Below are 11,537 nucleotides of genomic sequence, written 5' to 3'. Positions count from 1 at the left end.
TTGCTCAGGATCCCCTGGAAGATACTGTTCGGCTGTACTCCAACTTCCTGGTTTTCTTCCCTCCTTCCCCTCACCCTCCACTATAAATCTTAAAAATTGTTTGGGGTTTTGCTTTTCTGTCTGACAAGGCAAATGTGTTGTGAGTTCTGGGGTGAACAAATATCTTGGTGACAGGAGAACTTCAGTAGCTGCTGAACTGGACTATCCTGGGCACGGTTTTGAGTCCTAGTGTGTGAGGACTTCGAGGGAGCTCCACACTGGCTCCTGTTCTTCACTTGAATGTGGACAATAGTGTGCAAGCATGCCTGTTTTGTGGGTGGTGATGGATGGTTCCTCTATGGTTTATTCCTTCTGCTTGGTGGTTATGGGTCTTCATCAGGGTTTGTGGTGGCAGCACAGTTATTGCCTCCTGAGGAAACCTGAACTCTGCAGACTCCCTTGGTGCTCAGGGATATCTGGGTGTACCAGCCCAGCCTCCAGCAAGGACAGCCCTCACCAGCAGCAAGACGGTGCCTGGCACGTGCTCCGAACTCCAGGTGTCTTCTGCCGAAGCACAGGCTACAGTCTGTTCTTGCTTTGGGAGTGTTATATCAGAGCTGGGGAGGGGATGGTTTTTTGTTTGCTATTTGGAGATAGTGTTTTACCTTATTTACAGCTCCTCACTTGCTTGTTTTTTAAATATTTTATCCAACTTTTACAAAATAAAGTTTGTTTCTTTACCAAGATGTTGTTCAAGCATGTTGTGATGGGTCTCGGCACCTTGGAGAATTTGGATGAGAAACTTGCAAGATCTTCCTTCAGGTTTCTTTTGTGTCTACCTTGAAGACTAAGGCAGGTACAGGAAGACAAATCTTTTCTACCTGTTTGTAGATATGTTCCTCTTCCTATCTTTTTTATATGTATAGAGATGTACACCTTTCATCAGTTCGAGCAACCTGTTCACCAGTATGTGTTGTTACAGCTCATTCTTACTGGCCTACTGCTGTGAACTGTGAAAAGACCTCTGAGAAGTGAGTACGTGGGTCTTATTTCCCTTAGGCTCAGGTGACCTTACGGGCTGTGGCTCTCAGCTATGTGAGATTATAAATGTTAGGTAACCATGAGATTATAAATTGCACTTTCTCCAGATGAGGCCAGGCTGTAAGGTAGGTGGGACTAATGGGGAGAGCTGGTGCCGTCCCAGGACCTGCCCAAAGAGAGAAAATTCAAGTCGCTATGGGGGAAAAAAACGGAGGCTGACAGTTGAGTATTGCTTTGTAAGTTGCCATGTGATTCTAACCTGTGAATGAACTTTTCTCAGAATGGATTCAAACTTTGTTGGCCGTCTCACAGGGCTGGAAGCAGCAATGGAAAAGGAAGAAGGCTGGCAGGATGCTGCCTAGCATTACCTTTGTGTGGTGAAAATAGGGTCTCATTTACTTTTTAGTTCCAGAGCTTCATGTCTCCTACTGTTTACCTGCAGAGTGTGCTTATTTATCCAGCAATCCCCTTTCCTATTGCTAGGGGATCAGACTGCCACATCTGCCTCTTAATTAATTGGCTGGTAGCCATTTATGCAGCTGATAAAGCAGTATCTGTATATGACTTATTTGCAGGGGAATCATTTGTTACTTAAATTATTGTTTCACCTTCAGGTGAAACACCCCAGTTGTAGCTCAGGACTGCATATAATATTGAATTAGCCTTGACTGAACGTGCAATTCCTTCCCAAAATGCAGGTGAAAAGGCTGCTGATGTCACTCTTTTGGAATGTCTCCTGGTAAAGTCTCCTTACCGCAAGCATTGCAATCAGCATACTGCAGCATGGCTGAGTGCCAGCTCCCAATCTAACCATCACTTTTCTATAGCTCACTGCTAATGTTCTCCAGCAGACTTATTCTCCTGGAAACTAAGCCTCCCCTCTTAATTATTTTTGCCAAAGGTATCAGGGTTTCATAGGATCAGAGCACAGACAGTTGGGCTGAGTGTAAACGGTTTCCTGCACGCATGCGTGGGAACTCTTACCATGTGGTGGACAAGTGTGGAGGAGAGAAGATACAGAGCTGAGTTAATGTCTTCAGACAACTGCACTCTGGGGTGAAGAGCAGATTAAGAAGCTTAATATGTGCTGTCACTGAAGTTGAAAATGTGCTTGTAAAACGCCTGTAAAATTTGCTCCCTTTACTTGTTTCTGGCTCTGTTCTTTGCCCAAGTCCAACAGGATCTCAGCTGTTGAAGTTATACCCCTGCAATTGCTTTGAAAGTCCAAGGAGAAATTCATTCACCATCCTGTCTCCCTTCATCGAACTCTTCCAAGATCATCTTGGAGCCAATTACTACCTTACGGATGTTGTTACCAGTGATTGCTGTGATTGTCAAATGTTCAAAGTGTTCCGCTGCCATAAGCAGCGTTTACTCTGGTGAAGGATTTCTGATGGCAAACGTACATGTCTTGTTTGATTTCTGTGTCAAGAATTTCTTCAAGTTCAGGGAAGGAGTTTAAAGACCATGATAGAGAATTCTCCTTTCTTATAATTACTGAGCGTCAAAGTGGCTGTCATTCTGCCAAGAACTCCCGGAAGAACGATACTGTCTTTCAAGAACAGGAATTTCATGAAAAGTTTGTCCTTGCAACTTCCCTACCCCTGGGGCAGAATGGCTCACTTTCCATTTTCCCTCTTCTGGCCAAAGATTTGTGAAAGTGAGAACTGAACTAGTTGCTGAGTGAGCTATGACCTGTCTGTGCTGGTTTTGGCTGGGATGGAGTTAACTTTCTTCACAGTAGCTAGTATGGGGCTGTGTTCTGGATTTGTGCTGGAAACAGTGTTGGTAACACAGGGATGTTTTTGTTATTGCTGAGCAGTGCTGACACACAGTCAAGGCCTTTTCTGCTTCTCACCCCACCCCACCAGCGAGCAGGCTGGGGGGGCACAAGAAGCTGGGAGGGGACACAGCCGGGAGAGCTGACCCCAACTGACCCAAGGGATATCCCACACCATATGGCGTCATGCTCAGCACATAAAGCTGGGGGAAGAAGAAGGAAGGGGGGGAAGTTTGGAGCGATGGCGTTTGTTATCCCAAGTCACCGTTAGGCGTGATGGAGCCCTGCCTTCCTGGAGATGGCTGAACACCTGCCTGCCCATGGGAAGGAGCAAATGGATTCCTTGTTTTGCTTTGCTTGCATGCGTGGCTTTTGCTTTCCCTATTAAACTGTCTTAACCCATGAGTTTTCTCATTTTTACTCTTCTGATTCTCTGCCCATCTCACCAGGGGGAGTGAGCGAGCGGCTGCGTGGGGCTTAGTTGCCAGCTGGGGTTAAACCACGACACTGTCCCATTTGTTTTGAGGTGCTTTGAGCAATGTTTGAAGGCAGTATGGGAAAAGCTGAGCTGGCTCAGAGTGTCTTGGTTAGTGCCAGTTAGCTACGTTCGCTCAATGGGACTGCAGGGGAAGGTAGAGAAAGATGAGTTATGGGCGAAATGAATATTCTGGTTTGCATCTCTCTTCAGTTAAGACACCACGTGATAGGTGGGACTGAAGCAGGAGTCACTCCTGAAAGAGCCAGGAGTGTTCTTGAGGTGTGATCCACTGTCAAGATATCCCAGCAAACAGCGTCCTTGAGGATGTTAACTTCCAACAAATGATAAGAAGTCTAGGGAGGACTTCCGCTACCCTGAAAGCAACAGGGCTCTGTTCCCCTTCCTATTTTTAGAGCAGGATGCTTTCACCCAGAGCAAGGGAGGCTGCAACCAGTCAAAGAATGCATGCAAGACACATGAACAACTCCTGTTGCTCAAGAGGATGCATTTTTTTTTAAGCTGGCTGTTAAAGATAGATGGACCAATAACAGCAAGCTTTGGTTCCAGTTTCTCCAGCTGCTGGAGGTATCAGAGAAATGCAAAGTTCACAGATAAACTCTAGAAATTGTAGTCGACTATTAACCTACTGTTAAAAGTAGTCTCATAGTGTAGGAAGTTAATGCTAAGCCAGCAACACGTGGTACACCTTGCATGTAGACGGAAAGGAACCTAATGTGCTTTGGTGGAAAAACTGTGTGTTCTGTGTCCTGTCAAAAACACAAATCCGAGAGGATGAACCTGTTCTCTGTGAACTGCAGAAATGCCCCGAAGCAAGCTGGTTCGTGCAAGGTAGGACAATGAGCGATATTTAGGCCCAAGGGCAGATACGCAATCCGTGGCTGCCGGAGGGTTAATACAGTTCCGTGTTATCGCTGTGGCCCATGGCAAACACCCGCTCTGTTGCCAAGGCTGCTCCCACAGAATGCCCCATTCTCCCCGGAACGCAGCAGTCGCCGGGCAGCCTCTCCAGCTGCGCTCTCCGCAGCTGCCCGTGAGCGGCGGCGCGAAGGAGCAGCAGCCCTATTGCTACAGACTCATCTTGTCCATGTGCACATAGCTGGGGGAAAACAGCTCATTTAGCAGCTTTTGCGATAAGTCTGCCCCTTCTAGTCGGAGAGACTGGCCTGTTTCCCCTGTAGCTAGGCAGCACCTCAGTTTTGAGTCAGGATCCGGCAAAAGAACATCTGACCTAGCGGTGACAGACTTGAACGAGGAAAAGAAAGAGAAGACGCGAGGGAGTCACGCAGAGTAAGGGAATGGCCAGAGAATAACAACTTTGGCTGATAGAGCTTGGCGTTGATTGGATGTTTTCTGAGAAGTCACAGAGGGGGATTTTCTGTGCAGGGCGTTCCCATCCCCTGCGCTGTCTGTTTTGGCTATAAAAGCCTCTACTCGGCATCTGTGATTCAAACACCAAAATGAAGTTGAAAAGAGAGAAGCAGGAGAGCTCTGACTGCAATGAAGGTTCAAAGGGGGTAAGTATGCCGGACTCTATACTTCCAACTTGAGCCTCCCACAGAGATACAGGGCAAGCTGTATCTGCAGGTACTGGTAGAGGAAGGAGAAGACCAAGATCTTTTGGGCTAGCATATCCACAACTCATCTTGCAGGGAGAGCAGAGATGCGTTATGTTCTTGAACCCCATTTATGTCTGTCTGCAGCATAGCGTTGCACTCATGATTTTGTCTGCAGGTGACCTACCTTGTAACTTCTGTGTGACTTTCCCCTTCTGTGTCTGAGTTTTCTTTCCTACTTTCCAATCAGTTTTAGGCTGCAGATGCTTCTGGACGGGGGCTGCCCATACAGCAGCATTTTTGTGGAATCTTGCACAATGCAATGCACATGTATGCCAGAGGCTTTCCTAAATGTGAATAATTAACACCAGTGGCTCCTTTCAGCTCCTGGGATTTGTTTAATGAGAGCAAGGCAGCCTGCTTTTCATCCCCAATGTGAGAATGTCAACAGTCTACTCCTAGAAAATGTAGCTGGAAGCCTCAGCTTCCTCCTGATTCTTTCTTACTCTGAGATTGACTTGAATTTCGATCTGCTGCAGTGCCTTAAACTCTGCAGATGTCTGGAGGTGAGCTGCTGGAGCTTCTGAGGAATATAAGGAGTACCAGCAGCTATTTGGACAAATGTTCAATTTAGGGAAATGACAGATTTCATTCAATGACTCAGGGACCTGAGTTGAGCGTCAGGACGTAAAATCTTGCAGACATGAAGGCTATTGATGGTGACAATTATATGCATCTGAATGAAAAATTACTTTATTGATGTAGCAGCAATGAGATATATTAATGAGCTATGAAAAACCCCCGAAACCAGCTCAGTCAACACAGCGGGGCCAGCCTGAGGACTAAATAGCAACTCAATTGTTGCAAAAAGCAAGTTACTTGTAACCCTGAGGACTGTGTACCCACAGCCAGGGTTGGTGCTTGATCCTACTCCAGATTTCACCCTTCCGCTTAACGGCAAAGCGTTGCTCTTCTACCCCACCACCAAGCCCTCGCTGAGCTGCTTGGATAAGTTCTAATTGGCTTCAATGGCAATCGGATTAGGTCCATAAACAGCTTGATCCTGAAATGTGGGAGGCAGGACAAGCCGGCGTGTGAAGGCATGACAAACAAACAGGACAGGGATTTTGCCACTTTATGCAAAATCTCTTCTTTTTAAGCTTTCCTGTGCCAATGTCCTGTGTTATTTCATTAACCAATTTGCATGTTGGAAAAAGAATAATTGCATACAACTTTTTTGCCTGCGGGCGGTATTTTAACAATGATAACTTTAAAAATTATTCATCATCTAAATGATCCATCAATACCAGGGAAGAGTGGAATGAATTACTGTAATGACTATGCAAATCAAGCAGAACAAAATTAGTTATCATGAAAACAACCCATTGGGCTTTCTTTATGCAGTAACACGAAGTGAAAAACACAGAAGGCAAGTCTTAGGGTACTTCTTTATTTTTACTGAATGCCGTTTATGCCTAAAAGCCAAACCTGCTTCTAAGGCGGTGTTTCTGTGTTTTGTTTTCCTTCTGCAGAAAATGACGCTTTTGCTGGCACTGGTAACGCTGATATCTGCGTTTGGATCTTCTTTCCAGTACGGCTACAACGTGTCTGTGATTAATTCTCCAGCCCTGGTAGGTTGGACTGTGGAGTGGACCATGACCTAGGAGCGGGTTTACGGACGAAACGAGGCAGGAGCGTAACAGTAGATTACGGGTGTTTGTGGGCAGAGGCTTGTACTTTTCTCCGTGCTTTGAATGACCAGGCACCTGGAGAGAAGTGGCTCCCCAGGAAAGGAAAGGGGGGCTGTTAAGGCATATAGCACTACTGTCGGGACTTTGTGCCTAGGAGAGACGGGGCATGAGAAATGCCTTCCCTTCTGGAAACCAGGCAAATCCTACAAGGCAGGATAACTTGCAGTAACGGTTAGCTAGTCTAGGCTTCTCCGTCCCTCTCTTGCATTCATTTTTCAACTCAGCCATTCTGGTTTTTATCAAGACGTTTGTTTAAAGCTTTATGGTGTTTGTTGTTAACTAGCTTTTACAGCATCAAGATTTTACTTACTGTGCTAAACATGCTCTGTGTTTCATTCTAGTACATGCAAGACTTTTACAACCGAACCTACTTCAACAGGAGTGGAGTGCCTATGGACAGCGGCTTCCAGACACTGCTCTGGTCTCTTACTGTGTCCATGTACCCTCTGGGTGGCTTGTTTGGGTCCCTCATGGTGTGGCCTCTGGTCAACAATTGTGGCCGGTACGTGACACTGGTGTTTAACAACCTTCACCAACGGTTTGCTGGGTTCAGATAAGACTTGCCTCACTGGTCACTCCAGCTTGCCAAGCCCATCAGGAGCACGATTGTGTGTCACACACCTTGATTGTAAGGCAGATGGGGCGGTGATTAGTTGCTGGATTCAGCAATACCTGTTGTCTCCCACACGTAGAAGAATTTATATGGTTTCAGTATGGTCAAGGCCGGGCTGTATGCTGGGCACTGAGCCAGTGAGAGAGCAAGGATGAAAGTCATGGGCTGGGATTGGAGATCGGGCCCAGCTTCTGCTGCTCAGCTTTCCTGAGAAACTTCAGTTCTTTCCTGAAGCCTCCATTCGCTGCAGGAAAAATGGGACAATCGCCACTTTCTCCTTGGTTAGTCTTTGGGATGGTGATTCATTTGAGATTTGGGCAGTATAACACAGGGGGGATCTATCTGCTCTTGGGGCCTTAGAAAAAATAAACTGAATCTGTCTCCTTCTCTATTACTTTGCAGAAAGGGCACTTTGCTGATAAATAACCTCTTCTCCATTGCTGCTGCAACCCTTATGGGAACCTCAGAGCTAGCAAAAACCTTTGAAGTAATCATCCTTTCACGTGTTATCATAGGAATATATGCTGGTAAGTGAGAGGTTGGATGGTAAAGGGAGAGCAATAAATATATTCTTAGCTACGTAAAGGTGTTTTATTCTCACAACAGATGGTTTCACAGGTAGCACATTTTAGCCAACATCTGCATAACAACGCTGTACTTGCTTGAATAACAGTTGTCATCTGCATGTTGCAGAAGTACTAAAGATCTCTAGTAGACAATGGCAGTGAGACTGGAATTCAGGAGGTACAGGGAAGATGTGTGTCTGTAGATGCAGCTATTCTCTGTAATAAGCATCTGCTAGGCACTGGAGCTCCAACAGCCAGGAAACCTGATGATGTTAATCTGTTTTCCCAGGCATCTTAAAGTAGATTTTTTTTTTTTTTCTTTTTAACATAATCAAAACCAGAATAATCCTTCTAAGTCAAAGTCATTGGAGACAATGCCAGACCCAATAATCCAGTCCTGGAACTGACTGTTATTCCTGCAGGAGAAAAGAAATGTTAAAAGGGAGAGCGAAGGGTTCAGAGCCACTGGATTAACTGCAAAGATAGTGGGAAGCCGAGCAGAAGGGTGTACGGGAGTTGCTGGTATAAGTGGCTGTATTAGAGCTACAGTAATATGGAGCAAACAGAAACCCAGAACGGCTGGGTACCCCATGCAGTGCTGCACTGAGCGTGTGCAGAGCCAGGTTGATAAAGGGTCCTAACAGCATTTAAGCTCAATTAATTGGCTTTGGGCTGGCGAGACTGACGTGGTCCATGGTTTATTAGTGAGTTGGGATATCCTGTAAAGATAAAACGAGAAAACAAGAAACTGATATAGGAAAACAACTTGATCTGTAACATGCAGCAATTGCAATTGGTGAGCTAAGGCAGGAAATTTCTCTAGTCCAACGGTTTTGTTTTGGCTTTTGACTCTCCTAAGCCTGGCAGCTGCTCTTAGCATTGGTTCTCTGAATAAATACTAAGGGACCTGTTAAGCGTGATCCCTCTTTCCAGTTATTTATAACTGACTAAAGAATCTGGACTGGCTGTCCTGACTTGCCCTTCACAGCTTGACTTCACTTGCACTGCGGACACTGTGTCCGGGGAGGGAAGCTGCTGAGCCAAGGCAGCCTGCTTCAGGCTCTGGTAGGATCCGAGCGTCCCTCTTCCTCCCAAAAGGGCAGCTCCGGCGCTGGTAGCCCTGTTGACAGCCCTGTTGTATGCAGGGCCCCTCTGTGACAGGGCTTGATCAGCATGGGTCTGAACAGTTAGAAAGCTGCTGTAACTTGAACGCGGTAGTCCAGGAGTCACTGCTAGCATGTTTTAATCTGGACAATTAAAAGGCTGGTTATAGTGTGAACTTAAAACACTACACCTCGTGAGTTTAGTTTTATAATGTTTTCTAGTTGCTTTAACACTTGTTTCCATGCCTCTTGGCTTTCGGATAACAGCTTGATCATCTTAGTAACTCCGAGCTCCTGAAGGCTAGGAACTTTAGAAATGTAAGATAAGAGTCTCATGTGGTCATTTGACTCCAGGAGTTTGGGTTTTGCGTGCCAGGATTTACAGCGTAAGCATGGGAGCTGGCAGCTCTCTGGGGTTACTGTGGGTAACCATGCAATGTTCCTCAAAATAACCTGCGTCCTATTAGAGTAGAAATACCTATTCCAGCATACTACCTGTAAGAAATCTCAAACCAGCAAAGCTCTCTGCAAAGTGTTACTGAGCAATTAAAGGAGTAGTGAATTTTTAAAAGCCAGCAAGAAGTCACATCCTTCCACCCTCACATCAGCTTGTTTGGATACTGATTTCTTTTCTTGTTTTAGAGGAAGTAGAAATTCCTCCCTTACACTTTGAGTTTGTTTCCAAACCTGAAGTAGCACACAATATTTCTTTGCATGTATTGTATTGAAGTACTTGGCAGACCCCACTGGGAGAAAGCTACTCTTAGGAAGATGAACACTGAGAGTCCCCAAATCATCTGCCAGCTCTGTAGGCAAGACAGGCTACTGTTAGCCTTCTCGGACTCCTAAAATGCTTTGCTGCTGAGCAGTTTATAAGCTAGACCCTCAAAGCACCAGAAGGTGGGCAGGTTGCAGTCCCAAGGCCCCTCGTGCACAGATAGTTGGTTCCCTACTGTATTTCAATGGAAATGGGTGAAACAATCCAGGCTCCTTGAATTAACCCCAGCATGGGAATGTCTCTGCAGCCTAGCCACAGAGATGATGTCTGTCTGAAGTTTAATATATGTGAGTGTAATATTGACAGCTTTGGTGAAGGGACAGCATTACTTATGAACAGAGAGGTAGTGGGACAAACTTCTTTCTCTAATGGCTCCCAGAGAAAGCTAGATTCCTGGGCACCAGATGCAGTGATGGATTTTGTACCTGTCCACCTACTGAGTGAACCAATGCCACATGTTTTTTGTCCCATGTTCCACTGAAGAGTGAAGAAAACACACACAGCATATTCACTGGCCAGAAGATGACATTAAATCTTCAGCTGGAGCAGAAGTGTTTGAGTGTGAGGATTCCATATGTCCTGTGGTCCAGCGGGGATCACTTTGGTCTCACATGGGGAAAAGGGCATCTTACTGAAGATGGTGAGTGTGCCGATGTCAGCTGCACGTCTAACATTGTTCTCTACCTACTAGGTCTGGCCTCCAATGTGGTTCCCATGTTCCTTGGAGAAATGTCCCCCAAAAATCTGAGAGGTGCTATTGGGGTAGTACCCCAGCTCTTCATCACCCTTGGGATCCTTGTAGCTCAGATCCTTGGTCTCAACAGAATCCTTGGGAATGACGAAGGTAAAGCCTGGGCTCGGGACTTTTCTGTGGGCTCCACTGGGGAAAGATTTGTCATCTTGTCTTACTTGTTGCAGGCTGGCCCGTGCTGCTGGGGCTCACTGGGATCCCATCATTAATTCAGCTCCTTATATTGCCCTTTTTCCCTGAGAGTCCCAGATATCTGCTGATACAAAAGGGCAATGAAGAGCAAGCACGACAAGGTACAGCATCATCCTTTAATGAAAAGGGGAGGTGGAATGGGATAGATCTGACCGTGGGACATGGCTGACAGCAACCAACAGTGAAGCAAGCCAGTGTGAAATTCTTCATTGACATGTTGCTGGTGGATGGGATTCTTGCAGCATTGCTCCTTTCTCTGCATATGTGAATCCCTGACTTCCCACCATGGAAGCACTGCTGCCCATATTGTTCTGACTTGATCTGAAGCAGGAGAGCTCACTGTAGACCTGTTCTCTGGGGTCCATAACTCACCTTCCTCTCCCATCTAGCTCTGCAGAAGCTGAGAGGCTGGGATGATGTGGATGATGAGATGGAAGAAATACGCCAAGAAGACCGGTCAGAAAAGGAGGAAGGACATTTCTCTGTACTCAGCCTGTGCACCTTCAGAGGCTTGCGATGGCAGCTCATCTCAATTGTTGTCATGATGATGGGCCAGCAGCTTTCTGGGGTTAATGCGGTGAGTGGGAAGGCGTGTGGGAAAGGCCAGTGGGGTGAGTGATAAAGGGATGGGACTTTAGGGTGGATGGGACTTTAGAGTGGATGATGTGGGGCAGTGCTGACACAGGAGTACCCCTTCATCAGGGACACTGGTTCTGTGTCACGTTGTGGTGGGTTGACCCTGGCCAGTACCAAATCCAGTACACACGTGTGCTAGATACAGAGCTAAGCTCTCCTGTTAAGGATAGTTTGGACGTTTTTAGAGTAAGGTGCTTGTGCCTGGATCCAAACACCAATATCTCCAGAAATGAAAGAATTCAGTTCTCAGGCTTCTGTGCACCAGTTCCGGGATGTCAAAGCAGCCAAAATGGCA

At 46.3% G+C, this 11,537-nt stretch overlaps 1 protein-coding gene across 1 annotated transcript in view; it reads left to right on the top strand.

Annotated features, from left to right (window-relative positions):
• Positions 1 to 4,756: 4,756 nt before the first annotated feature.
• Positions 4,757 to 11,537, top strand: part of SLC2A5 (solute carrier family 2 (facilitated glucose/fructose transporter), member 5) — a 10,230-nt gene continuing 3,449 nt past the window's right edge. The window contains exons 1-7 of the mRNA XM_009325186.1: positions 4,757 to 4,813; positions 6,385 to 6,483; positions 6,945 to 7,105; positions 7,619 to 7,743; positions 10,355 to 10,507; positions 10,582 to 10,707; positions 10,996 to 11,183. Of these exons, the coding sequence (XP_009323461.1) occupies positions 4,757 to 4,813; positions 6,385 to 6,483; positions 6,945 to 7,105; positions 7,619 to 7,743; positions 10,355 to 10,507; positions 10,582 to 10,707; positions 10,996 to 11,183 (909 nt within the window). The remainder of the gene's footprint in view (positions 4,814 to 6,384; positions 6,484 to 6,944; positions 7,106 to 7,618; positions 7,744 to 10,354; positions 10,508 to 10,581; positions 10,708 to 10,995; positions 11,184 to 11,537) is intronic.

This window comes from Pygoscelis adeliae, unplaced genomic scaffold (assembly GCF_000699105.1).
Source record: "Pygoscelis adeliae isolate BGI_AS28 unplaced genomic scaffold, ASM69910v1 Scaffold36, whole genome shotgun sequence".
In the NCBI taxonomy this organism is placed as follows: domain Eukaryota; kingdom Metazoa; phylum Chordata; class Aves; order Sphenisciformes; family Spheniscidae; genus Pygoscelis; species Pygoscelis adeliae.
This window is presented reverse-complemented; position numbering and strand designations above follow the sequence as displayed.